The 27,377-nt window shown below is 41.3% G+C and overlaps 1 protein-coding gene across 2 annotated transcripts in view; it reads left to right on the top strand.

Annotated features, from left to right (window-relative positions):
* RHBDL2 (rhomboid like 2) overlaps positions 1 to 27,373 on the top strand; it is a 45,280-nt gene extending 17,907 nt beyond the window's left edge. The window contains exons 2-8 of one of the 2 annotated variants that reach the window (XM_047793428.1): positions 114 to 383; positions 3,601 to 3,749; positions 7,468 to 7,580; positions 11,936 to 12,036; positions 14,718 to 14,778; positions 18,771 to 18,832; positions 27,311 to 27,373. In XM_047793428.1, the coding sequence (XP_047649384.1) occupies positions 135 to 383; positions 3,601 to 3,749; positions 7,468 to 7,580; positions 11,936 to 12,036; positions 14,718 to 14,778; positions 18,771 to 18,832; positions 27,311 to 27,328 (753 nt within the window). In that variant the 5' untranslated portion in view covers positions 114 to 134 and the 3' untranslated portion in view covers positions 27,329 to 27,373. Of the gene's footprint in view, positions 1 to 113; positions 384 to 3,600; positions 3,750 to 7,467; positions 7,581 to 11,935; positions 12,037 to 14,717; positions 14,779 to 18,770; positions 18,833 to 20,637; positions 21,214 to 27,310 lie in introns of those variants that run through there. The other variant, XM_047793427.1, reaches the window with a different exon arrangement.
* The last annotated feature ends 4 nt before the right edge of the window (positions 27,374 to 27,377 follow it).

The raw sequence follows: 27,377 nt of genomic DNA, 5'->3' as shown, positions 1-27,377 counted from the left end.
GGAAAGGCACTGGAAACCAGTAGATCCTTGGAGATCCTTAGAGCCCAGGAAAGAGCCATGTTCTGAAGACCATAGGGTCATCTGTTTTTCCCTGACATTCACGTCCCTTTTAGGCAGAGGGAGGACCCAGGACGATGGCTGCCGCTCATGATGTGGAGATAGAGGAGGATGCGAGTCTGAATATGGATAGAGAGCTGAAAGACGAGCTGGAAGAAGAGAAGAGAATGAGAGAGGACAGGGCAGGTAAAGAGCCCTTCAAGCATAACAAGGTCCACAGGATCGTCTCAAAGTGGATGCTTCCTGAACCCGTGCGAGGAACGTACCTGGAAAGAGCTAACTGCCTCCCGCCCCCTGTGTTCATCATCTCCATCAGCCTCGCCGAGGTAAACACACAGGGTGGTGGGTACTGGTGAAAGGGCCCCGGGGGGCTGCAAACATGCTGGGGCTTCAGATTAGATCTAGATAAGAGACTGGAAAACATATAAGAAGAGGGCCTGGTGGTGGCAAGGACAACACACAGAGAACTGGACCTCACCCCCTCCAGAGCTCCCGTCTCACCTTTTCCTTACATTCCCAGACATTTTCAGTCAAGGGTTGAGTTTTATTTGTCAAGCAACTCCCCTGTCTGACAGTGACCACAATTTGAGTGGCTTCATTTTGTTCTAGTTGGTGGGGGCTTTAGAAACCAAGGAATCATGGGGTTGCAATTTGGTTTGGTCTCATGAACCAACTTTGATTGATTGATAAGGTCTGTCTCGAGCCAAATGGTTAGAAGAGTTATAGGTTGCCTCCAAATTTCAGTAGGAAAAAAAAAAATGGGATCCTTGGAGTTCCTGCTATGGTGCAATGGATTAATGATTGGCTTCTCTCTGTGGTGGTGCCAGTTCAATCCTTGGCCCAACAAAATCGGGTTAAGGATCCGTGTTGCTTCAATGGTGGTGTTGGCTGCAGCTGTGGCTCATGTTCAGTCTCTGGCCTGGGAACTTCCATATGCTGTGGGTGTGGACAAAAAAGAAAAAAAAAAAATAGGATCCTTTCATGATGCCTACTATGGGCAGCATGTAGTGAGTTTCAGACTCTGATCTAGTCAGCCCTTTTGTTTTCCAGAAAAGAGTGCAAGGCCTGGAGAGGTGGGGTGACTTGCCCAAGGCCACATACTTGGTGATTCGCCCAAGACTAGGCTTTTCCTGAGCATAACCTTACTCAAGATTTTTCTCCTACACCATGATATCTCATAAGGCAATTGGCAGAGGATGGCTGTTTGTGGGGTGTGACTTTAGTGGCATTGGAAAGTCCCTAATATCCTCTTAATTTCCACTGATGCCTCAACTTCCTTATCAGGGACTATATTAGTCAGGGTTCTTTGAAGAAGCAGAACCAATAGGATGTACACACACGTACAGTGTCTGTCTATCTATCTGTCTGTATCTATCTATCTATCTATCTATCTATCTATCTATCTATCTATCTATCTATCTATCTATGTGTCATCTATCTATACACACGTATATTGACAGAGAGTCATTTCTTTTAAGGAGTTGGCTCATGGAATTGTGGAGGCTTGGCAAGTTCAAAATCTGCAGGGTAAGCCAGCAGATTGGAGACCTAGGGGTATGATTTACAGTTGAAATCCAAAGACCATTTGCTGGCACCATTCCTTCTTACTCAGAGGAGGTCAGTCTTTGTTCTATTAAGCCTTCAACTGGTTGGATGAGGCTCACCCACATTTTGGAGGGTGGTCTGCTTTATTCAAAGTCACAGAAACATCTAGAATGATGTTGGACCAAATATCTGAGCATTGTGGTTTAGCCAGGTTGATGTATAAAATTAACTGTCATGGGAACCTAGCCTTTTATGGCTCAGATAAAGATAAGGCTCCTGTGTAAATATTCCCGAAGGAAGACAAAGGCTGTTTGGGTTGTGGGGGAAGGGACATAGCTCTAGGGGTTATCTTTTATTTTTTATTTTTATTTATTTATTATCTCAAAGGGTTTTATCTTTTATTTTTATTTATTTATTATTGCTTTTTAGGGCTGCACCTGCGGCATATGAACGTTGTCAGGCTAGGGGTCATATCGGAGCTGTAGCTGCAGGCCTAGGCCACAGCCACAGCCACAGCCATGCAGGATCCAAGCAGCATCTGTGACCTATGCCACAGCTCACAACAACCTGGATGCTTAACCCACTGAGCGAGGCCAGGGATCGAACCCGTGTCCTCATGGATGGTAGTCGGGTTCATTACAGCTGAGCCATGACGGGAACTCCTCTCAAGGGGTTTTATTGTGAAACAGCCTGCAGACAGGAAGCCATCGGAATTCTTTCTACTTCTCAGCATCCTGCCTCATGTTATCCTTCCAGCCTGTGGATTGGCTGCCCTGCCCTTGCTCCAATCAGCTATGCATGTGGCGGAGAAGATGAATGGGCTGAAGTCACACGGGACAAAATAGGACTGCCATCATCGGTGCTATGGAAAGGGAAGTTTTCCATAGAAGGGTCATGGAGCAAGTGCTGGGAGATCTACCTCTCACAGAAAGATCAGTGTGTTCTTTTTTGACCACACCTGCGGCATGTAGAAGTTCCCGGGACAGGGACTGAACCTACGCCACAGCAGTGACAATGCCAGATCCTTAACCTGCTGAGCCACCAAGGAACTCTCACACTGTGTTTAGTTGTCACATCTCTCCAGTCTACTATGGTCTGTGACAGTTTCTCAGTCTTTGTTTTTCATGGCTTGGATCATCTTGAGCACTGGCCAGGAATCCTGCAGCATGTCCCCCAGTCTTGGTTTGTCTCATGTTTGTCTCATGATTAGACTGGAGTCATGGGTCTTGGGGGAAGAACCCCACAGAGGTGAAGTGCCCTTCTCATCCCATCACTGCAGAGAGTCGGTGACATCCACATGACATGGATGGTGACATTAGCCTTCTTGACTTGGTTAAGGTCATGTTGGCCAGGTTTTTCCCACTGTAAAGTTACCATATTTCTGCTTCCCTACTCTGTTCTCCAGAAGCCAGCAGTGACTTAATGTCATATTAAGTTGTACATCAGTAGGAGTTCCTGTTGTGGCGCAGCAGAAACGAACCTGACTAGCATCCATGAGGATGTGGGTTCAATCCTTGGCCTCACTCAGTGGGTCAGGGATCCATTATTGCCGTGAGTGGTGGCGTAGGTGCAGACGTGGCTCAGATCCCGAGTTGCTGTGGTTGTGGTGTAGGCCGGCAGATTCGACCCCTAGCCTGGGAACTTCCATGTGGGTGTGTGACCCTAAAAAGCAAACAAACAAACAAAAGATGTTGTACATGAGCGACCAAATGGTGAGGGTGGAACGATGAGGGCAGTGGATATTTAAGAGGGGAAAGTACGTTCAGAAAGAGTTGTCTTTACACTTAGGTCCAGGGCAGCTCCTAACCTCTGAAGGAAGTAGGATACACCCAGGGTTATCTGGTCAGATATACGGCAGGGAATTGCATTCCTGTCCTCTTCTGAGCACATGCTACGGAGTGGCCTTCTTGAGAAACAGGTCGTTGCGCTCACGGGCTCTAATAGGGTCACTCTCTGCAGAAGGTGTGGTTAACGCTCGTGTCTGCCCCTCCCTGGCAGCTGGCGGTGTTTATTTACTATGCTGTGTGGAAGCCTCAGAAACAGTGGATCACCTTGGACACAGGCATCTTGGAGAGTCCCTTCATCTACACTCCCGAGAAGAGGGAGGAAGCCTGGAGGTTTATCTCATACATGCTGGTCCATGCTGGGTAAGGAAGGATAGTTAAGTCACTGGCCTAAGAAGTGACTGTGAGTAATTGCAACCCCGAACATTGGTTTGGTGCTTCATTATTATTTTTATTTTTGTCTTTTTTGGGGCTGCACCCATGACATATAGAAGTTCCCAGGCTAGGGGGCGAAGCAGAGCTGCAGCAACCCTAGGAGGCAGGTATGAGTCCCACTGTGTCATGTCTGAAGTTTAGGGGATGTAGTCACTTGCTCCGTGTCACACAGCTAAGTTGTAGAGCTAGAATCTCAACCCATTAGTGCTAACTCAGTCCAGTGTACCTTGCATTGCATTGTAACTGCCTAATATTGGTATTTATATAGGAATAGTCATGAGAAGAGGCCTACTCATTACTAAATTAAAAGTGTATTCCCTGAACTATGTGATGTTAAATGCTTCCTTGAAGATGCAAATCATCAGTGCCTCCTCCCTACCTCTGCCAGATACTTAAAAAAAAAAATTAATTCATGAGCATTTTTAAATTTTTTATTTTTTTGCCTTTTAGGGCCATACCCGCAGGATATGGAGGTTCCCAGGCTAAGCGTTGAATCCGAGCTGTAGCTGCTGTTCTATGCCACAACCACAGCAACTCCAGATCCAAGCCGAGTCTGCAACCTCTACCACAGGTCATAGCAACACCGGATCCTTAACCCACAGAGTGAGGCCAGGGATCAAACCCACAATCTCATGGTTCCTAGTTGGATTCGTTTCCGCTGCGCCATGATGGGAACTCCTAATTCATGAGCATTTTGATGAGTGTATAATATTGTTGTTCATCTAGAATAATACAAGCAATAGGTGATACAATGCCTGCCTTTTAGCTTTTTTAAAAAATTATTATGCAAACTATTGCATTCGGAATGGTTAAGCTATGAGATCCTGCTGTTTAGCTCTGGGAACTATATCTAGTCACTTGAGATGGAGCATGATGGAAGATAAGTGAGGAAAAGAAGGTATACATATATGTGTGACTGGGTCACTTTGCTGTATAGTGGCACATTGACAGAACACTGTAAACCAAGTATAATGGAAAAAATAAAAAATCATTAAAAAATAAAAAAACACAACCCCCCCCAAAAATTGTTAAAGTATATTTGGCTTACTATGTTGTGCCAATTTCTGCTGTACAGCAAAGTGACCCAGTCATACACACACACACACACACACACACACACATATATATATACATATACATTCCCTTTCTCATATTATCTTCCATCATGGTCTATCCCAAAAGACTAGATAAAGCTTCCTGTGTTTATAGTAGGACCTCATTGCTTATCCATTCTAAATATAACAGTTTGCTGCCTTAAAAGGCTTACAGTTTATTAAACGCCAATAGCCTTTTATGATCTCACTCAGAATCTGTGATTCACCACGCCCACCGCGGACAGTGAGCAGCTGGCTGCTGGCCTCACCTCTTTGGTGGAGTCTGGGGGTTTCAGATGAGGCCAGCCTCATCCATGCTACCTACCCGGCCCTAGACCTTGAAAGATGATGACTGGGCCAGTGGCTAAATAGGTGATCCATGGTAGGACACAGAGATCAAGAGGCTTGACAGGTGAGGGACTAAATCCCCAATTTCCAGTTTCTGTGGATACTTTCACACTTTACTTTTCCATTTAACAAGTATACTCTAACCAAATGTGGCTCCTGCACTCAAGGACTTTAAAATTATAAGGGGGAGGAGTTCCTGTCGTGGCACAGGGGAAACGAATCCGACTAGGAACCATGAAGTTGTGGGTTCAATCCCTGGCCTCACTTACAGGGTTGAGGATCTGGCGTTGCCATGAACTGTGGTGTAGGTTGCAGACTCAGCTCGGATCTGGCGTTGCTGTGGCTGTGGTGTAGGCTGGCAGCTGTAGCTCTGATTCAACTCCTAGCCTGGGAACCTCCGTATGTTGTGGGTGCGACCCTCAAAAGACAAAAAGACAAAAAAAAAGAAAAACAATTCCCTCTATAGCAGCATCAAAAAAAAAAACAAAAAACAAAAAACAACAAGACAAAACAGAACCCAATAAAATTATAGGGGGGAATAGTTAATAATAATGCAGGGCCGTATAATATTATAGTCTACTATTGTTATTTAACCTCTTTGTGCCTCAGTTTCCCATGTGTAAAATGGTATAACAGTACTTACCTCATAAGGTTGCTATGATTAAAGGAGACAACGGTTATGACAATTTTTACAGTGCCTGACACATATAGTAAGGCACCCAAGAATTCATAAGTCTGTGTAGGACATGTCATATGTGGGGTTGTATAAATTAGGGATGTTTCTGGATGCAAGTAATGAAAAAAGGTAACAGGGTCTTAAACAAATGGAGGTTAATTTTTTTTTCCATACAAGAAACCCAGAGGTAGCTGGTTGCTCTATCAGTTTAATGAAGTCAGGACTCTTGGTGCTGGCATCTCTGCTTTTCCCTTGGTCTTTCATGGTTTCAAGGCAGCTGCTGAAGCTATGCATTCAAGGCTGGAAGGGGCAAGAGGGAGGACCAAGTACTGGTGACAGTCATCCCCTTTGTCAAGACAGAAGATCTCTTTTTCTTTCCTTCCTTCCTTTCTTCCTCCCCTCCTTCCTTCTCTTTTTAGGACTGCACCCAGGGCATACGGAAATTCCCAGGTTAGGGGTCAAATTGGAATTGCAGCCGCCGGCCTACATCACAGCCACAGCAATGCCAGATCTGAGCCACATCTGAGACCTATGTGGCAGCTTGTGGCAATGGCAGATCCTTAACCCACTGAATGAGGTCAGGGATTGAACCCGCACCCTCATGGATGCTAGTTGGGTTCTTAATCTGCCTAGCCACAACAGGAACTCCAAGACAGAAGCTCTCTTAAAAGTCTCCTAACAGTGAGAAAAAATCTACATCCAGACCTGCATCTCATTAGCCAGGACTGTGTGACACAGCTACCCCTAGTTAAGGGAGGTTGGGAAAATCCACAGTAGCTCTTCCAGCCTCACTAGAGGAGGCAGACAAGGGGTAAGGAAACGGATGTTGGATTAGTGACGGTAACATAAACGGAGAGAGGGGAGGGTCAGGATGGGGACGGCTTCACAGGCGACATGGATTCAAGTTAGAACTTGAAGGGTAGATAAGATTTGGATGAAAAAAAGCTAGTATCTCTCTTTCAGGTTTATCATAGGATTTCAACTTTATGCCACTTCTACTCTGGCTGTTGAGCAGCAGAAAGAATGCTTGAGGTGATTCTTTGGGGGTTTTGTGCTATTAGTCACTTTGTCCTCACTTTGACCTTCTTGTTCAAATTCACAGGTACGCACAAAAACCTCTTGGAGTTCCCATCATGGCCCAGTGGTTAAGGACCTGACACTGTCTCCCTGAGGATGTGGATTCGATCCCTGGCCTTACTCAGTGGGTTAAGGATCCGGTGTTGCACTAAACTGTGGCTTAGGTCACAGATGCGAATTGGATCTGGTGTTGCAGTGGCTGCATCGTAGGCTGCAGATGCTCTGATTCAACCCCTAGCCTGGGAACTTCCATATGCTGAGGGTGTGGCCATCAAAGAAAAGAAAAAAAATGCTTTATATGTTGAAGCTCCATATAGTATTTTATTTTTAAAAAAAGTCATGTGAAAAACATTAGAAAATGGAATTCAAGTTAAGCAAGTTCTTACTAGAAACAACACATAAAAGACCATTAATCTCCAAAGATATTTGACAGCTGTGTTTGTCTCCGCAGAGTTCAGCACATCCTGGGGAACCTTGTGATGCAGCTTGTTTTGGGGATCCCCTTGGAGATGGTTCATAAAGGCCTCCGGGTGGGGCTGGTGTACCTGGCGGGAGTGATTGCAGGTAAGTGTTCTGAATGTAACACAGAATCAATGTCTCTGGACTCTAGGAGGTAATAAACAAAGCAAAGGTAATACAACATTAATTAAAAAAATTTTTTTTTAAATTTTTTGCTTTTTAGGGACGTACCTGTGGCCTATGGAGGTTCCCAGGCTAGGGGTCCAACTGGAGCTACAACTGCTGGCCTACACCACAGCCACAGTAATATCAGTTCCGAGCCGAGTCTTCAACCTACATCACAGCTCATGGCAACTCAGGATCCTTAACCCACTGAGCAAGGGCAGGGATCGAACCCGCAACCTCATGGTTCCTAGTCGGATTCGTTAACCACTGAGCCATGACGGGAACTCCCCAACATACCTTTTTCGAGATACATTCTGACTCATGGTGGTGCTCAAAATTTTACCCATCACTACTGTGCCTGCCTCCTACAGCAGTGGGGATGGAGTGCAGAAAGCAGTCCTGAGAGGCGGTGAAGAGATAGATTGTCAAGGCTCAGTGATGCAGATCCCCATCCTACTTCCCTCCTACTTTTGTCAATCCTGTTCTTCCACCTCTCCTTCTGTTTCTGCACACACCCATTTTTGCTGGCTCCAACATCTATTCCTGTTTCTCCAACAGCTGGATTTCAATCAGCTCACCCCAGTTTCAGAGTAGAGAGAGAGGAGAGAGCGTGAATAACCTGTTTACGTCCTCTGACTATTTTTGCAATAGCTTTTGGCAGGTATCTCTTTGCCATTCCGGTCTCTCCTTCACAGTGCTGCTGGGTCAAGCTCCTCAAACACAGATTAGATCACATTGCATCCTTCCTAAAACATTTACAGTGGCCAGAAGAAAACTGAAACATCCAAGATTGCTCTTCATTACCCTCCACTGTCTAGCTCCACTGCCTTCCTTTCTCCCTTCCTTCCTTCATGTTCTGGGGCTAGAGATCAAATCAAAGCCACAGCAGTAACCAGAGCCACAGCAGTAACAATGCCAGATCCTTAACCCACTGAACCACCAAGGAACTCCTTTTTCTTTTTTCCATTCTTCCTTCCCTCCTTCCTTCCTTTCTTCTTTTTTATTTACAGAATATTGAATATAGTTCCCTGTGCTATGAAGTAGGACCTTGTTGTTTTTCCATTTTATATATAGGGCTAATCCCAAACTCCTAATTTATCCCTCCACCCCTTCTCCCTTTGGTAATCATAAATTTGTTTTCTATGTCTGTGAGTCTGTTTCTGTTTTGTAAGTTTATTTGTATCATAGTTTAGATTCCATATATAAGTGATATCATATGATACTTGTCTTTGTCTGGCTTATTTCATTTAGTATTATAATTTCTAGGTCCATCCATGTTGCTGCAAATGGCATTATTTTATTCTTTTTGATGGCTGAGTAGTATTCCATTTTATATAGATACCACATCTTCTTTATCCATTCATCTGTTGATAGACAATTAGGTTGCTTCCATGCCTTGGCTATTGTTCAGAGTGCTGCTCTGAACAAAGGGGTGCATGTACTCTTTTGAATTAGAGTTTTCTCTGTATATATGCTCAGGAGTGGGATTGCTGGATCATATGGTAACTCTATCCTTAGTTTTCTGAGGAGCCTCCATATTGTTTGTCACAGTGGCTGCACCAATTTACATTCCCACCAAGAGTGTAGGTGGGTTCCCAAAGGGCATGAATCTTTGCACAAATGTCCACCAGAGAGCATTCACTGCAGAAGAGTCACAAACAACCAAATGGCTGGGACAACTCAGCTAGTAGATGTCAGTCAGCCTCTGTCCTCAGCAACATATATGCTGTAAAGTATCACCACCCACTGCGTTTCTTTCTTTTCTTTCTTTTTCGTCTTCCTTTTTTTTTTAAGAATAAACTTTTTTTTTTTTTTTTTTACTATGTTTTAAAAAAGAAATTACTGGAGTTCCTGTTGCTCAGCAGGTTAAGAACCTGACTAATATCCTTGAGGATGTGGGTTCGATCCCTGGCCTTGCTCAGTGGGTTAAGGATCTGGCGTGGCCACAAGCTACAGTGTAGGTTGCAGACATAGCTCGGATCCCATGTTGCTATGGCTGTGGTATAGGCCAGAAGTTGCAGCTCCAATTAGACCCCTAGCCTGGGTACTTCCATATGTCACCTGTGCAGTCCTCAAAAAATAAATAAATTGGGAGTTCCTGTTGTGCGTGGCTCAGTGGAAAGGAGTCTGACTAGTATCCATGAGGATGCAGGTTGGATCCTTGGCCTTGCTCAATAGGTTAAGGATCTGGCATGGCCGTGAGCTGTGGTATAGGTCGCAGACATGACTCGGATCTGGAATTGTGTGGCTGTGGCTGTGGCTGTGGCTGGTGGCTGTAGCTCTGATTTGAACCCTAGCCTGGGAACATCCACATGGCATGGGTGCGGCCCTAAAAAGACGAAAAAAAAATTAAAAAAATAAAAAAATTATTTATGAAGAGGTTAGAGGGAGATGATGTAAGACTTTTATTTTATTTTATTTTTTTGTCTTTTATCCTTCTAGGGCCACACCTGCAGCATGTGGAGGTTCCCAGGCAAGGGGTCTCATCAGAGCTGTACCTGCCAGCCTACACCAGAGCCGCAGCAGTGCCAGATCTGAGCCGTGTCTGTGACCTATACCACAGCTTATGGCAATGCCAGATCCTTAACCCTGTGAGAGAGGCCAGGGATCAAACCCGCAACCTCATGGTTTCTAGTTGGATTTGTTTCCGCTGTGCCATGATGGGAACTCCCTATTTTTTATATTTTTGATCATGCCGTAGCATGTGGAAGTTCCCTGGGTCAGGAATCAAACTCATACCAGAGCAGGGTCCTGAGCCGCTGCAGTGACCATGCTGGATCCTTGAACGAGGGAACTTCTTTGTCAAAATCTTAAAGTCTTCAGAGTTTAATCAAAAAGCTATTTCCCTCCTCTCAAAGTAGCAGGGCCTCCACCTCTCTGCTGAGAAAGTCATTCTTTCCTAAGTGCTTGCATAGCAAATTCATTACATTAAAAATCATAGTAGTTGTTTTATTCTGCATTTTATGATAATTGTTTCCTCATCCATTTGTAAGATTCCTAAGGTCAGATACTTTGTCTTTTTTGCACAAAGTATACATATTGTATTATAATGTATCCTAAGGAATGAAGGAAAATGCTAAAGGCAAGAGAATAAGTAATAGAACTAAGCAGTACAGAGGGAACAACTCAGAGTTTGTACAAGGTGGTATTAAAGCCTTGTTTTGGTTCAGAAAATTGAAGATTGGATTAGCAAATAGGCTTCTTGCTTGGTGAATTTGATTGAACGGTGTGGTGAAAAGGATTCTGAGACCACATCTTGGCTCCATGAGAATGCTAGCCCTTAGATAATAAAATATTGGAGTGTCTCAGGTATTTTGGTAGTTTTGGCTAAACCTGAAGTATATTTTGAAATAATAGCTAAGGAGTAGGAGTTTCTGTTGTGGCTCAGTGGAAACAAACTAGTATCCATGAGGATGCGAGTGTGGGTTAAGGATCTGGGGTTGCTGTGAGCTGTGGTGTAGGTCACAGATGCAGCTCGGATCTAGCGTTGCTGTGGCTGTGGTGCAGGCTAGCAGCTGCAGCTCCTTCGACCCTCAGCCTGGGAACTTTCGTAAGCCACAGATGTGGCCCTAAAAAGAAAAAAAAAAAAAAAGCTAACGAGTGTATAATAAATGTCAGGCAGTGTTTTAAGCATGATGAACACATAAACTCATTTACTTCCCCTGACAATCCATTAAGGTGAGTTCTATGAAGACTGTCACTTTGCTAGAGTTCCTTTCATGGCTCAGCGGTTAATGAACCCGACTAGGATCAATGAGGATGCGGGCTCCATCCCTGGCCTTGCTCAGTGGGTTAAGGATCTGGCATTGCCGTGAGCTGTGGTATATACAGGTTGCAGATGCGGCTTGGATCTGGCGTTGCTGTGGCTGTGGTGTAGGCCAGTAGTTGTAGCTCTGATTCGACCCCTAGCATGGGAACTTGCATATACCGCAGGTGCAGCCCTAAACAGACAAAAAAATTTAAAAAATTAAAAAGACTATCAATTTGCAGATAGGGAGACTAAGGCACAGAGACATTAAGAACCTTGCTCAGGTCACACAGTTGGTAATTCTGGCTCCAGAGCCTGTGTTTTTTTGGTCACTGCTGTACTGTCTTCATAATGAACATTTAATGTTTCATAAAAATTGAGGGGAGTAGCCCACATAGTTATACTTTTCTAGTATGGAAGGGACAAAGTGAATTTGTTGCTTGGTAATGTAATGGTCCAAGCTTCCTTGACTTTTACCTGAGATTAGAAAGATTTATCCTTCATGATTTTGATAGTCATGTCTGATTCTTTGTGTTTTTCTCTTTAGGATCCCTTGCCAGCTCCATCTTTGACCCACTCAAATCTCTTGTGGGTGCTTCAGGAGGAGTTTATGCTCTGATGGGAGGCTATTTCATGAATGTTCTGGTGGTAAGAACTTTGGGAATGGAATCTATGGACCTCTAAATTTTTATTTTATTTATTTTTAAAGTAGAATTTTTATTTATTTATTTATTTATTTTTGTCTTTTTAGGGCTGCACCTGCAGCATACGGAGATTTCCAGGCCAGGGGTCTAATTGGAGCTGTAGCCACTGGCCCATGCCTCAGCTACAGCAACACCAGATCTGAGCCATGTCTGTGACCTACACCACAGCTCATGGCAACAATGGATCCTTAACCCACTGAGCGAGGCCAGGGTTTGAACCTGCGTCCTCATGGATGCTAGTCAGACTCGTTTCTGCTGAGCCATGACAGGAACTCCTAAAGTTGTTTTTTTTAAAATAATTACTGGTATTTGGTTCAGGGACTCTTCATTTATCAATATTTTCTGGAGTTCTCTTGTGGTGTCTAAGCACTCATCTTCCAGCCACAAGAGTTTTCCTTTCATATTTTTTTCCTCTGATTTCAAAATAATAAATATTAAGTAAAATATAAAATTGAAAAGTAGAAAGTCAAAGTTCACAATTTAGTATCTGTTAATAGTTTGATATATATCCTTTCAGACATTTTCTTTTTTTTTGTCTTTTTGTTATTTCTTGGGCCGCTCCCGCGGCACATGGAGGTTCCCAGGCTAGGGGTCCAATCGGAGCTGTAGCCACCGACCTACGCCAGGGCCACAGCAACGCAGGATCCGAGCCGCGTCTGCAACCTACACCACAGTTCATGGCAACGCCGGATCCTTAACCCACTGAGCAAGGGCAGGGACCGAACCCACAACCTCATGGTTCCTAGTTGGATTCGTTAACCACTGCGCCACGACGGGAACTCCCAGACATTTTCTATACGTATTCAAAATTCTACCAATAGTAATATTACTACACTGTTAAGCATCTTAACCTAAAGTATCCTGACTCATGTCAGCGCAGGGAAATCCACTTCAATCTTTTCAAGTGTTCCACTGCACCCTTTTACAAAGCTGTATCCCAGCTGAATCCTTCATTGAAGAAAATCTGGGGTGATTACATCTTGTCACATTTACAAATAATGCTGTAAGGAATGTTCTTTCACATTTATCTCTTTGCATTTGTGTCATTCTTTTTGTAGGTAAATTCCTAGAAGTGGATTTACTGGATGAAGGCTTTACATTTTCCTAGGTGTATGCCTCCAAAGTTGTGCATACATGCCCATGATATAGTATGTGAGAGGCCAGCCACTTTTTAAAACAGGCTAAAATCCTGATGAAATTAACCATTTAACCATGTAGGTATGCTTTAAAAACACTCTAGGAGGGAAAATATGAAGCCATTATAAAACTCTAGAAAAACCTTTTCCAAAGTTTGCATGGCAGCCCATTAGGGGTTGTGAGCTCAGCTGAAGGCATTGTGACCAAAAATTAAACAAAAATTTCAATATGCATCACGTGTAGTAAGGGCAAGTGTGGTTTGATTTGTATACTGGATTGTTATGTAAATGATTTTTTACTGTAGGTCATGGTCACAACAGTTAGAAAATAATTCATTTAGAATAAAGACAGCTATTTTGGCATCTCTACTCTCTGGGAAGAGAGTTAATAACCTGAAGGGGAAGAGGAGGTAACTCAGGCTAAAGTGAGTCTCCTCAGTCCTCTAGGAACACACAAGAGTACTGCAAGCTGGTCTGAAATTTTTCAAAGCGAAAATCAAACTGGGTGTTTTGTTTTTGTTTTTGCTTTTGTCTTTTTGCCTTTTCTAGGGCCGCTCCCGAGGCATATGGAGGTTCCCAGGCTAGGGGTTGAATCGGAGCTGTAGCCGCCAGCCTACACCAGAGCCACAGCAACGCCAGATCCGAGCCTCATCTGCGACTTACACCACAGCTCACAGCAACGCCGGATCCTTAACCCACTGAGCAAGGCCAGGGATCAAACCCGCAACCTCATGGTTCCTAGTTGGATTCGTTAACCACTGAGCCACGACGGGAACTCCCAAACTGGGTTTTTTTGGACCAACATTTTAAACAGTTTTGAAGTTATCTTAAAAAATTAAGGTAATAGTCAAGCTTTAGTTAGGTCTTTGCTAACTCTTACTTAGAAAGAAGATGAAGATGTATCAAATGAATATTAACCAAAAAAACTTGGAAATATTTCATCAGATTTAGTTTGACAGTATGTATCTGTCTATCTATCTATGACATGTTATGTGGTGATTTTATATTCCTTGTATTTAGATTATTTCCTGCTAAAAAAGTTGTGTCTAGTTTATGTCATGGAATTAAATATCATATTTCATTTTGTTCTCCAAAGTACACCAGCACTGTACTTCCCAAATACATGTGAAAACTGGGCTATTACACCAATACTTTGTTTTGCAAATATTTGGCACTCTTTTATTTTACTTTATTTTTTTAAGTTTTTATAATCATTTTTATTTAATGTTTTTTTTCATTATAGATGGTTTACCGTATTCTGTCAATTTTCTACTGTATAGCAAGGTGACCCAGTCACACATACACACACTTTTTTCTTACATTATCATGCTCCATCATAAGTGACTAGATATAGTTCCCAGTGCTATACAGCAGGATCTCATTGCTTATCTCAACTTTTGTTTTAAATGAAAAAGCAGATGAAGAGGGAGTACAGTTGAGGTTTCATTTGCCAAAGGATAGCTTATGTTATTATTTTTCTCTTTGCAAGAATTTTCGAGAAATGATTCCTGCCTTTGGAATTGTCAGACTGCTGATCATCATCCTTATAAGTAAGTGTGTTTTTCGAACACTTCATATCTTCAGTTTTATGGGTTCAACTTTCAGATGGCCGTCTCACATTTCCCAAATGTTACATTTAAGATGACCATCAGCCTAGAGGTGTAAAGAATGGTCAGCTCCATAGCCCTAAGCAGAAAGGTGTAATGGAGTTTTCACAAACCCTGGTGGGTAGTTCTTAGAGTGCCTTTCTGTTTCTTTCTGGGGTGGGGTGGAGTCAAGAGAGTCGGGCTCAAGGCGCTCCATCTACTTCAACCACAATACCTTCATTTATGTTTTATATGCTGGATTTCTCTCGTTCATACACTGGATTCTATATATGATTTTGTCTGAAGTGGAAAAGCTTGAAAACCATTGACATAATGTATTTCCTCCCTTCCCTCCGTCCCTTTCACTTTTTAGGGCTGCACCCTTGGCATAAGGATGTTCCTAGGCTAGGAGCTGGATTGGAGCTGCAGCTGCCGGTCTACAGCACAGCCACAGCATCGTGGGATCCAAGCCCAAGCCGTGTCTGTAACCTACACCATAGCCCATGGCAACACCAGATCCCTAAACTGCCTTGTGAGGCCAGGGATGGAACCCACATCCTCATGGATCCTAGTCGGGTTTGTTATCGCTGAGCCATGATGGGAACTCTGGTAAATATTCTTCTTCTTCTTCTTCTTCTTCTTTTTTTTTTTTAAGGGCCGCACTTGCAGCATATGGAGGTTCCCAGGCTAGGGGTCCAATCAGAGCTGTAGCCGCCAGCCTATGCCAGGGCCACAGCAAAACAGGATCTGAGCTGCATCTTCAACGACATCACAGCTCACAGCAATGCCGGATCCTTAACGCACTGAGTGAGGCCAGTGATCTAACCTGCATCCTCATGGATGCTAGTCGGGTTCAATAACTGCTGAGCCACGGTGGGAACTCCTATTATTCTTAATTGTGAAATACGATTAACTTTAAGGATGTTCCTTCATTAAGCATTATTTGTTAGATGTGTTTTCTGACAAAGCAACTGAGCTTCCCTAGAAAAAGTTCAGGAAATCTCACATTTTCATCCTTCCAAAAAATCTATATATTGAGTTCCCATTGTGGCTCAGTAGGTTACAAACTCAACTAGTATCCCCGAGGATGCGGGTTCCATCCCTGGCCTCAATCAGTGGGTTAAGGATCCAGCGTTGCCATGAACTGTATGTAGGTCCTGCGGTTACACCTGTGGCTGTGGTGTAGGCTGGCAGTTGCAGCTCCCACTTGACCCCCAGCCTGGGAACTTCCATATGCATGTGCAGCCCTAAAAAGCATTAAAAAAAAAAAAAAAAAGGGTCCATATAAAGGAATGCCCTTAAAATGAGTGTCAAATTTTATTGAGGACAATGATTTGATTTATTGGAATAAGGACTCCTTTTCTGGTGAGAAGACAGGTATCAGTTTAAAAACTGCAGCACCTTGAAGTAAACTCCCCTTGGAAGCAGAAAGGGCCAGAGATTAAGTCTGAAGGGGCCAAAACAAGAGAGAAACAGAGGAGTTCCCTGGTGGCCTGGTGGTTAAGGATCTGGTTGTCACCGCTGTGGCTCAGGTCACTGCTGTGACACAGGTTCGATCGCTGGCCCAGGAACGTAAATGAAATGGAGAAACTAACATGCTAAGGATTACAAAGAGTTTTGCAAAGAAGGCCTCCTCCTGTGGACCAAAGTAACTCTTTCCCGTAACTCAGCCCTGTTCTCCAGCAGTGATTTTCTTATAATTTTCTAGTCCTGTCTGTTATATACACTGGATCAGGGAAGGCAGATGACTGAAAATACAACACAGCCACATTTATCCAGCATTTTGTGTGATAGTCATTTACAATTAAATTAATATTGACTACTTCATTGACCTCAATTCCTATCCAGGGACTTTAATGTCAATATTGTATTGAAAGGGAAAGTAGCCAGAACACAGGGTCCTGATGCCATTTCCCCAAAGGCAAGGACTAGGTCTTTCCATCTCCTAGGACGCTCACTAAGTGGAGCACAGGCAATTGGGGGATGGGTGTGGAACGTTACAGCTGCAGATGTTTCCAAGCACACATTTAAGGCAGAGTTCTTCTAGGCCGAGGAAAACAGAAGCTCTTTTAGCATCACAGATTTGACTTATTTTAGGAACATCTAAATTCTGGCTCTCACTGTTCTATTAAAGAAGGTGGACTCATTCCTTCTTGGCCCATCTTCTGTAATCATGACAATGATTAGAGGCAATTAGTGTGGTGGGTGAGAGTGGAACCTCCCCTCCCTCGCCAGGTCAGACCGTTTAAGATTCAAATCCTGCCACTGCCTCTGAGTTGTGTGGCCTTGGGCTAGTGCTTAACCTCTGTGTCTTGATTTATTTATGTATAAAAATAGCACCGTCATTATTCCTCACTGGGGTCGCTGCAATAGTAGTAATTAGCTGGTCTTCCTGCTCCTGTCTTTGCTCCCTCAGAGTCTGCTTCCTGTCTAGCAGCCAGAACCATCTTTTAAAAACCTAAGTCAGGAGTTCACGTTGTGGCTCAGGGGTTAAGAATCCAACTAGGAACCATGAAGTTGTGGGTTCGATCCCTGGCCTTGCTCAGTGGGTTAAGGATCCGGCATTGCCATGAGCTGTGGTGTAGGTTGCAGACGCGGCTCGGATCCCGCATTGCTGTGGCTCTGGTGTAGGCTGGTGGCTACAGCTCCGATTCGACCCCTAGCCTGGGAACCTCCATATGCCACAGGAGCGGCCTAAGAAATGGCAAAAAAGACAAAAAAAACCCAAAACAAAACAAACAAAAAAAAACCAACAAAAAAACCTAAGTCAGATATGCACTCCTGTGCTCAAAGGCTTTTGAAGGGTAAAAGCCAAAGTCCTTACAGTGGTCCATGGGGCCTCTAGGTGATCTATCCTCTGTACTGTTCCATCTCATCACCTACTACTTTATCCTTAACCTTAGTCCAGAATCACCCGAAGGTCTTGTTAAGACCCAGAGTGCTGAGCACTAGCTTTAGAGTTTCTGGTTCAGAAAGTCTGAGGTGAGCCTGAAAATTTTCCTTTTTTTCTTTCCTCCCTCCCTTCCCTTCTTTTTATGGCATATCTGTGGCATATGGAAGATCCTGGGTCAGGGGTCAGATCAGAGCTGCAGCTGAAGCCTATGCCACAGCCACAGCAACATGGGATCCAAGCTGCATCTGTGACCTACACAATGGATTATGGCAATGCCAGATCCTTAACCCACTGGGTAAGGCCAGGGATCGAACTTGCATCCTCACAGAGACAACACCAGGTCCTTAGCCCTCTGAGCCACAATGGCAATTCCAGAATTGGAATTTCTAATAAGTTCCTAGGTAATGGTGAGATCCCCAGCTGGGGAGGGAACCATCCTTTGAAAACCACCTATGCAGCCAGATCAACTGCTTTGGAATTCCTCAAACATTCCAGGCACCATCTTGCCTCAAGGACCTTGCACTTCCCTCTGCCTAGAAGACTCTTACTTCAGAAGTCAGCATGGCTTGTTCCCTTATCTCCATCAAATACCACATGCTCATTGAATTCCCCTCTCTTGTAAAAAATCACTCCCTACTCCCAGCATTCCCTAATTCTCCTTCCTCTCATTGTATGTTCTCTGTAGCACAAAGCACCTTTGGATAATACTGTATCTTTTACTTATTCACCTTCCTGAACTGGACTTTCAGCTCCATGAGGCTGTCTGATCTGTTCATTGCAGTATCTCCATCACCTAGAATTGTGCCTGGCACATGGGAGATAATCAATAAATACTTGCTGGAAGAATACAGCTAGACCATGGGATAATGATCGTATCCCTTCCATGGGACTGCTGTGAGAATTACTGATACAAGGTTAGTACAGGTGGAGCTTGTAGAACAGTTCCTGGCACAGAGTCGGTCTCAATAAATGTTGGCTGCTACCATCCTTAGGGGGGAACCAGAAGCAACTGGAGTGGTGGTGTGGAGATCCTGGGGCTTCATCAGGCTGTTTTCCCTTCTAGTTGCGTTGGACATGGGATTTGCTCTCTACAGAAGGTTCTTTGTCCCTGCAAACGGGTCTCCGGTAAGTTCAGTTTATTATTTGCTCAATGAAAATTTGTTTACCTATCATATCGATAGCTAAAAAGGGTCACCAAATAGGGGCAACAATTTTGAGATGGAGGGCAGTCAAATTTCCTTTTGGAAGTTAAGAAAATTTCAAAGGAAATCAGCCATTTGGACTGTCCTGTTTACTTCTCTCTCTCATCGCCTTGACAACTCTCTCTGCACCTGCCATACTGTACCTCTTCCAAAATGGGAGAGAAGGGACTTCACTGTCCACAGAGAGTATAATGAAGATTGGAAAGCAGGAATAATATGGGCCTAGGTGAATTTACAATGTCAAGAAAACTAAGATTTCCAGTTTATTGGAATTGGCCATTGAGTTTGGTAGTCTCCATTTAGTATTTGTGTGTATGTATTACCTGCGTTTTAATTGAGACGTTCCATTTATGTCGTATCAGACTCTGCTCCTATAGAGATCCCTCAGGGCACCTCGACTTTTGCTCCCTTGGTTGGTATTACACAGAACCATCCTAAATGCAATGATGACCAAGAGGAAAGAGAAATGATGGCTCTTTTATATCAGTCAGTGAAATGACATTTTTTTTTTATTAAAGCATAGTTGATTTAGGAGTTCCTGTTGTGGCACAGTGGAAACGAATCCGACTAGGAACCATGAGGTTTCGGGTTCAATCCCTGGCCTCGCTCAGTGGGTTAAAGGATCCAGCATTGCCATGGCTGTGGTGTAGGCTGGCAGCTGTCACTCTGATTGGACCCCTAGCCTGGGAACCTCCATATGCCGGGGTGTGGCCCTAAAAAGCCAAAAAAAAAAAAAAAGTTTAGTTGATTTACGATGTTGATTTCTGCTATACAGCAAGTTGACCCAGTCATGCATATAGATATACATACATTCTTTTGTTTACATTATTTTCTATCATGGTCTGTCCCAGGAGATTGGATATAGTTCCTCGAGCTGTACAGTAGGACCTCATCGCTTATCCATTCTGAATGTAATAGTTTGCATCTACTAAGTCCAAACTCCCAGTCCATCACAGTCCCTCCCTCCTCCCCCTTGGCAACCACAAGTCTGTTCTCTATGTCTGTGAGTCTGTCTCTGTCCTATAGATAGGCTCATTTATGCTATATTTTAGATTCCACATATAATTGATATCACATGGTATTTGTCTTTCTCTTTCTGACTTACTTTACTTAATGTGATAATCTCCAGTTGCATAAAATGACATTATCTTTTAGTTTTGCATGTATTGGAATATCTCCTCTCTGTATACATGGAGTTTTGTGTCTCTTTTGCCTCATTACTTGCTCTTCAGACTTTTAAGGCTTTTTAAAAAATTGAAGTCAGTGATTTACAATATTGTGTTAGTTCCAGGTGTACAGCAAAGTGATTCAGTTATACATAAATATATATTTTCAGATTATTTTCCATTATAGGTTATTATAAGATATTGAATATTATTCCTGTGTTATGCAGTTGCTTACCTATTATCCTTGCTGCTAATCTATTTTATACATAGTAGAATGTATTTGTTAATCCTACACTCATAATTCATCCTCCTCCTTCCCCTTTGGTAACCCTAAGTTTGTTTTCTATGGTTTCTGTGAGTCTGTTTCTATTTTGTATATGGATTCATATGTATTTTTTTTTTAGATTCCACATATAAGTGATATATAATATTTGTCTTTGAGACTTTTGAGACTCTTGTTTCACTGGGATGGCATTTGTTTTTTGTAAGAGTGATGCAGCTGAAATACGCAGTAGCACTTTTTTTTTTCACTTATTTCCCCTTTTCTTGCTTTTCTCCTAAGGTGTCTTTTGCAGCTCACATTGCAGGTGGATTTGCTGGAATGTCCATAGGCTACACCGTGTTCAGCTGCTTTGATAAGGCACTCCTGAAAGATCCAAGGTTTTGGGTAGCAATTGCAGCTTATTTAGCTTGCGTCTTATTTGCTGTGTTTTTCAACATTTTCCTATCCCCAGCGAACTGACTTGCCCCTAACACGAACCGATGAATGAGTAATGCCATCTGGGGAAAAAAAAAAACAAAACTAGAATTCTATGAAGAAACAGAGAAGTTCCAGCAAATGCTAACAATTTTATAAAAAGGCCGAAACACCCCTGAAGTCATTGGTTTCAAAGGCTGCTTACAAAAGGAGTTATGGTTTAAGGAAGGGGCTCCTCTGAGTGTAAAGGGGAGGAAGAGGAAGAGAGAAAAGGGAAGGGAAGTGAGAGAGAGAGATGGGCTTTCTCCTAAGCATGTGGTGTGTGGGTCTGTATCCTCTAAAAGAGATTTGCTCTCTTGGGAGGATATAGTGTAGAGACTGCTTGATAGAATCCACAAAAAATGTACTATGCTGATAATAAAACCTTTCATATCTGTCAGACTATTGATTATCACTTTCCATCTGGTTCGAGTTGATAGGTCACTGTTTATATGCATTATTGCTAATCTTTTTTGTTTGTTTTTTAGGCGGCACCTGCGGCATATGGAAGGTCCCAGGCCAGGGGTCAAATCAGAGCTGCAGCTGCTGGTCTGGTCTACGCCACAGCCACAGCAATGCCAGATCCCAGTCACATCTGTGACCTACAGCTCATGGCAACGATGGGACCCTTAACCCACTGGGTGAGGCCAGGGATCAAACCCACATCCTCATGGATACTAGTCAGGTTTATAAGCTGCTAAGCCACAACAGGAACTCCTATTTGCTAATCTTTTTAACAACATGAAAGACAGCTACTTCTCTATATCTTAGAGAGGAAAATATGCAAACTCTTCCAAAAAAAAAAAAAATCAAGCAACTTGTCTAAGAGGGGGCAGATTTAAAGGTTGACTTGACAGCCCATGCTCTCCTGCCTATCCCTACTGTGTTCCCCAAATACCGAAAGTTAATGAGATCACAGGAGTATGGGAATAAGCATTTCTGTGGGTGCACCAGGAATGGTAGAAATACCTTATAATAAGAAGACTGATAATTCTCTTGGCAGCTAGTTTAAGAGCTGAACAGTGTGTCTAGAGTCCCAAGGAACTTGGAATTGTATTCCTGGCGCACACTATGTACCTGGATTCTTTGGAGTTTCATGTATAAGATTCTCATCCTTCACATGGCTGGTGGCTCTCCTATGATACCTGGGTAGGATTTTTTTACAAAAGGCAAAATGTCATATCTGAAAGCTGAGATGCCTGTGTCCTTTTCCTGTAGAGCACCCACACTGTTGGCCATTCTTTGTCCAAAATAGTAGTTTTAGGTCATCTGAATGTAGGAAATACATTTTTGTTCCTCTTTCATCATCAATATGTTTTATTTATAAACACTTACCTTAACATGTTGCTGTATTCTGAAAGGAGCATATATTGCTTAATTAGATATACTGAGAAAAGCAGTATTTTAGAATTTGGGGAAAAGCTGATCTGGGATTTGTTTAAAGTTTTCTTTTAAATTTTATTGGAATTTAGCTGATTTACAATATTGTATTGGTTTCAGGTGTATAGCAAAATGAATCAGTTGTACATATCTATTCCTTTTCCCAGAGAGGTGATTACAGAACCTATTGAGTAGACCTCCCTGTGCTATATAGTGGGTCCTTGTTATTATCTATTTTATATATAGTAGTGTGTATGTGTTAATCTCATCCTTCCAATTTACCCCTCCCCCTCTACAGTTTCCCCTTTGGTAACCATGAGTTTCATTTTGAAATCTGTAAGATTTTTTTAATAAATAAGTTCGTTTTTATTATATTCCACATGTAAGTGATATCCTATTTGCTTTTCTCTGACTCACCTCACTTAGTGTGATAATCTCTAGTTGCATCCAAGTTGCTGCAGATGGCATTACTTCATTCTTTTTTTCTGTCTGAGTAATGTTCCATCACATATATATGTACCATATCTTCTTTATCCATTCGTCTGTTTATGGACATTTAGGTTGCTTCCATGCTTGGCTATTGTAAGTGGTGATGCAATAAACATTGGGGTGTATGTATCTTTTCAAATTATGGTTTTCTCTGGATAGATGCCCAGGTGTGGGATTGCTGGATCATATAGTAGTTCTCTATATTTAGTTTTTTAAGAAAACTCCATAGTGTTTTCCATAGTGGTTTTACCAATTTACATTCCCACTAACAGTGTAGGAAGGTTCCTAAATTTTTTTTTGAAATTTGAGTATGAAAACACAACTATGTTCTTGGTTAAACAAAGATTTTTATAAGAACTTAAAAGATAAGAACCTTTTTAACTTACTACCCCAAACCTACTCTTTTTTCTGGTGATGACCATTGTCAAGAGTTGGGTGTGTGTATACTCTCAAACTTTTTCTACCCAGGATGAGCAGAAAAGGAAATGGGTTTTAGCTGATAGCAGACTCACTCATGGCACTGAACTACACTGAGTCTGTTGTATACCCCAAAGGGATATTTTCAGAGAACAAGTTGAAGATGACTATAGTATAACTTCTTGAAGCATGATTTGCTTCTCAGATTTACACAAACTAAGAAAGGTTTGGGTTAATACCACTGTTTTAACTATTTAAATACATATATATGAAAAGTAGGTTTTTAACAGGATAAATGAGATCAAACTACATCTATTTCTGTAACTTGTAGAATATGACTCAGGATCTTTCTTTTAGTTCACAGAGATCATTATTCTTTGAATTGATGAATGATAAAGATGCACTATAGTTTATTTAGCCATTCCTCTATTGAACACTTAAGTTGTTGATTTTGTACTAACGGTGCTATGTGAATATCCTAGTATGTGCAGTGTGTCTTTCAGAATGAATGAATTAATATTTCAAGCAGCCAGAAGCAGAAATCTTATGTTAATTTTGCTAGATTTAATCTGCTTTTTGTTTTATTTTATTTTTTTAGGGCCACACCCATGGCATATGGAAGTTCCCAGGCTAGGGGTCCAGTTGGTGCTGCAGCTGCCAGCCTACGCCACAGCCACAGCAATGCTAGATCCAGGTCACCTCTGCAACCTACACCGCAGCTCATGGCAATGCCAGATCCTTAACTCACTGAGCAGGGCCAGGGATCAAACATGCATCCTCATGGATACTAGTTTGTTTCCACTGAGCCACAGTGGGAACTCCCTAATTTTTATATATATATATATATATATTTTTTTTTTTTTTTGCTTTTTAGGGCTACACCTGTGGCATATAGAAATTCCCAGGCTAGGGTTGAATTGGAGCTGCAGCTACGGGCCTATAGCACAGCCACATCAACATCAGATTTGAGCCATGTCTGCAATCTACACCGCAGTTTGCAACAATGCAGGATCCTTAACCCACTGATCAGGGCCAGGAATTGAACCCACATCTTCATGGATACCAATTGAGTTCATTACTGCTGAGCGACAGTGGGAAGTCCAAATAATACTTTAATTTGTATTTCTCTGATTACTTAGTGCTTTTAAATTTAATTATAATTTATATATTACACATACTATGTAATTTACATAATCACATAAACATGTAAAAATATGAATATATATAAGTAAACATTTTTCCCTGATGAAAAGGTTGCATTTAATCTGAAAAGTAGTTATTATTTGGCAAAGAAGCACAGGGAAAAAGTATTCATCTGCTGTCACCAACCCACCAGGTCAATAGCTCTGAAGAGAGATCTTTAATGACCTAAAGTGCTGTTATTGTTGATAACAGAAAGCTAGACAGAGAAATAGGATTCATCTAACTATGAAATCGGACATGACTCATTGATTATTAAGACCGATGATAAAGAAGTTATTATCTAGTTAGATTTTTTTTTTTTTTTTTGGTGTGAGAAAAACTATTTACATTACCAAAAACGTGATATCTTACTGGGTTCCCCAGGGGGCAAAATTACCATTAAAAAGGCATGTAAACATCTGATGTTTTAAATCTGACATCTCTGAATTATGGAGGAACCATTTATTCAGCTTAATTTGGGGCTCACAATTTCAGTCTCCTAAACTGTGCTGTATTACTAGAAATTTTGGAAATATTCTTTATCCATGCTGTCCAATAAAGTAGCCACTAGGCCCATGTAGCTCTTTAAGTTTAATTAAAATTAAATAAAATAATTAATTAAAATAAAACAAAAATCAGTTCTTCTGTTACACAAGCCACATTGCAAGTGCTCAATACTGTGTGTTACTAGTAGCCACCTTATTGGATGGTGCAGATAGAGTCCATGCCAGCATCACTGCAAAAAGTTCTATTGGATAGAGCTGTTTAGAAGCAAGAATAAGAGAGGGAAATGGATTTTAGCCGATGGCTGACTCACCACATTGAACCAAAGTGAATTTGCTCTGCATCTGCAAAGGGACACATTCAGAGAATAAGGTGAAGATGGCTGTGGTATAACTTTTAAGCATGATCTGCTTCAGATTTACCTAAACCACAAAGAAAGGTTTGTGTTAATTTGTCTTAGCTAATTAAGAGTAATCTGAATTTTTTTCTTTCACTTTTGAATTCTATAGTACTGTATCTATGTTTACCAGTACTCATGTCATTTTCTATGAAATCTTTAGAACCTAAAATTTGAATCTAAATACTACTACTTCGTTCAGGAAATACCATGCTCTTGTCCTTTAAAGAAAAAAAAAATCTTTTCTTTTTGTGATTATAAAAGTAGAGTGCTGATGGTAAAAAAAAAATTAAAATATATATAATTAGAAAATATTAAGTCAATTGTTATCATACTACCCAGAGATAATTATAGTATTTTGATGGAGATCTCTTCTAGGCTTTTTTGTATGTATCTCTACAAATATATAAATTTACAATAATAGGGCCATACTATTCTGTTTTAGAAGCTGAATGTTACTGAAATAGTATATCAAATGTCTTTTTATTTTAGTATATATTTATTATTTCTACTGGATTCATAGTACCACACTGTGGACATACTACTATTTATATGTACAATACAGTCTTTCTTGATAATTATTTTGGATGTTTTCAAGGTATGATTGTTATAAACAACAACAAAAAGAATAGCTTTGCTTACACTTTAAAGTACTTTGGGTTGTTGGGTCAAAGAGTATACTACCATTAACATAATAAAGTCAAATATAAATTTTCTCTATCTCAGGAATACGACTAAATTTTAGGTTGATGCTTTTGCAAGTCTTTTAAACTATATAAATCTTTAAAAAAGGAACTCAAGACTCTAGAACCTGTGACTTAAAAAGTCAGAATGTTCATTGTTTGACATACCTAATTTAAATAATTAAACTTTTAAGAGAAAAAGTAATGTCCTAATATTTCTTTCATGAAAGTTTCGAGTGTGCTTGAAGAGGAAAAAAATAACAGTTTAGTAAAACAGGTAAGAGCTGACTTCAGAGCCATATTGACTGAGTCTGAATGCCAGTTCTAGCTGTGTGATCTTGGGTAACTTAAGGTGTGCCTCAGTTTCCTCATCTGTAAAATGGGGAAACATACATAACTCATAGGATTTTTTTGATAAACGTATCTTGTGGCTATAACATCCCAGTATGTTGTCTGACTGTGTAATATTTCCCTTTCTATAAGGGATATAGGACATACATTTATATATTAAATGAAAGTGAATGAAAATATTCACTCTTTTTTCCTTTGGGATTTATTTCCTCTTAGATATCATAGGATATCAACTCTAATATGAAACCTACTGGCTGATAATCCAAGTATCTAAATTATAACTCTCCCTGCTGCTCCCTCCACAAAGCAAGCTACATATCCTAACAAGGTCAAATATTGTTACAATGAAAATGTCTATAATGCTACCACTATACCAATGATCCATTTATTTCAAGTAATATCTAATAACATCCGGGTAGCATATAATAGTTGAGAATTTCTGGGGTTTAAGATAATAAAAATTCACAAAAATTTTTATGCCAAAGTATAGTAATAACTTTATAAATATTCACAGATATATTACTGAAATGATTTCTGAAAATGCTCAAAAACTGCCAGAAGGAAACTAGAATTTAGACATTCAGATGTGGATTAAAAGAACTAATCTAAATTCTTATAGCAAGAGCCAGATCTATTTCCTTTAGTTTCATTTGATGCTATAAGCTTGCTGGATTACAAAATGAAACACATGAATTTTCCTGTGTGCATAAATAAGAATTAAAAATCATTGACTTTGGGTTTCGCTTTTATATGAAATAATCTTAATAAATAGGTTTGTAAGATCAAGTTGGTAATTTTAGGAACCTCTCCAAAAGTTCTCAGATAAAAAAAATAAAACAACAACAAACTTCAGCCAAGCAAGAAGATACCTTTTTTACAGGGACTCCTACAATTCTACTCTTCATAGAGAATATATACAACCCCCCCAGGTATTTTTTTTTTTCTCCCATTGCATTATAAGGTCTAAACATAAATGATTTAAAATTACTGATATCTTGCACATATCCTTGATAACAGATTATTACAACTTTCTAGGGAAAAAGTACAGAAACCAGCATGCTGAAACAGTGATGCTTTGTTCATATTTTGGCTATAGGTTTGGCTTAAGAACTAGCACACCCTTCAGAATGGAAGAATTAATCTGCCTCCTATTTGATGGGGTT

The sequence above is a fragment of the Phacochoerus africanus genome, chromosome 8 (genome assembly GCF_016906955.1).
Source record: "Phacochoerus africanus isolate WHEZ1 chromosome 8, ROS_Pafr_v1, whole genome shotgun sequence".
Taxonomy (NCBI): domain Eukaryota; kingdom Metazoa; phylum Chordata; class Mammalia; order Artiodactyla; family Suidae; genus Phacochoerus; species Phacochoerus africanus.
This window is presented reverse-complemented; position numbering and strand designations above follow the sequence as displayed.